The sequence below is a fragment of the Haplochromis burtoni genome, unplaced genomic scaffold, assembly GCF_018398535.1.
Source record: "Haplochromis burtoni strain Fernald_Lab_line unplaced genomic scaffold, NCSU_Asbu1 Contig_3218, whole genome shotgun sequence".
Classification (NCBI taxonomy): Eukaryota; Metazoa; Chordata; class Actinopteri; order Cichliformes; family Cichlidae; genus Haplochromis; species Haplochromis burtoni.
The window spans coordinates 6,927-7,809 of record NW_024585579.1 but is presented as its reverse complement, the minus strand read 5'-3'; the positions used below and the strand labels follow the sequence as shown (position 1 = coordinate 7,809).

The 883-nt window shown below is 41.0% G+C and overlaps 1 protein-coding gene across 1 annotated transcript in view; it reads right to left on the bottom strand.

Moving 5' to 3' along the window:
* The window catches only part of LOC121813882 (NACHT, LRR and PYD domains-containing protein 12-like), a gene marked incomplete at its 3' end in the record, with an annotated part of 5,433 nt that continues 4,550 nt past the window's right edge, over positions 1-883 (bottom strand). The window contains 2 exon segments of the mRNA XM_042217843.1: positions 1-197; positions 331-740. Coding sequence (XP_042073777.1) covers positions 1-197; positions 331-712 — 579 coding nt within the window.

Here is an 883-nt window from a genome sequence, read left to right as displayed (position 1 = left end):
CTTCCTGCTTTTCTTGATCTTTGACTTTTTTATTTTGGATGCTGAAGCCTGTCCTGGTGTGTCTAACACAAGCGAGGTGTAGGACAGGGAGCTCTGCTTGTTGAACAGGACTGCTTTACTTTGGGTCCATGATCTTTCTGAAATCTTCTGAGCTTTAAATTTCAGCTTTTGTTGGTATCTGTGACACGGGCTGGGGCCTGAAAGAAAGGAGGTGTGGGAGAAAAAAAAAGCAGAACAATTTAATGTCACTGATGTGTCACTGGACAGCATCACAATATGGATGGATTAAAAATCATCAATGCGTTAAAATCATTTCAGTTTAAAAAATACCTTGTACATCCATGTTAATGTCCTCCCTGAAGGAAAAGCAGCTGATCCAGTAGTTGAGATCAAACATGTTGGACAGAGAGGACGATGACTCTGGATTTTCTGCAAACGACAGTGATCTCTCTCCAGAGGTTCTCCTTGTTGTGTCAATAATCCTGAGAAACTCATAGCAAGCTTCTTCCCCCATTTCTATAACATAGTCCACAATTCTTCTGGTTTTGTCAAATCCATCACTCTCTGACTTTATTTTATTCACATCTTCCTCTGAGAAAAATCCTCTCAAGGACAGGTTCTCCACAATCTCAGTGAACCCCTTTAATGTTCTCACCAGGTGGTCTCTGGCACTCCTGACGTAATCCAAGGCTGACTGAGATGCACAAGCCATGATCTTTACTTGCTGGATTTCAGAGGTCCTGTTCAGAGAAAAAATATATATATATCAGGGTGAACAACATGGATTTCAAACAGTGATTTATGCTTTGTGGCATGGAGTGTTCGGTTAAAGCAGGATAAAGCTCACCTCTCTTTTTAATTATCACTGCTGTGCAAACAGATG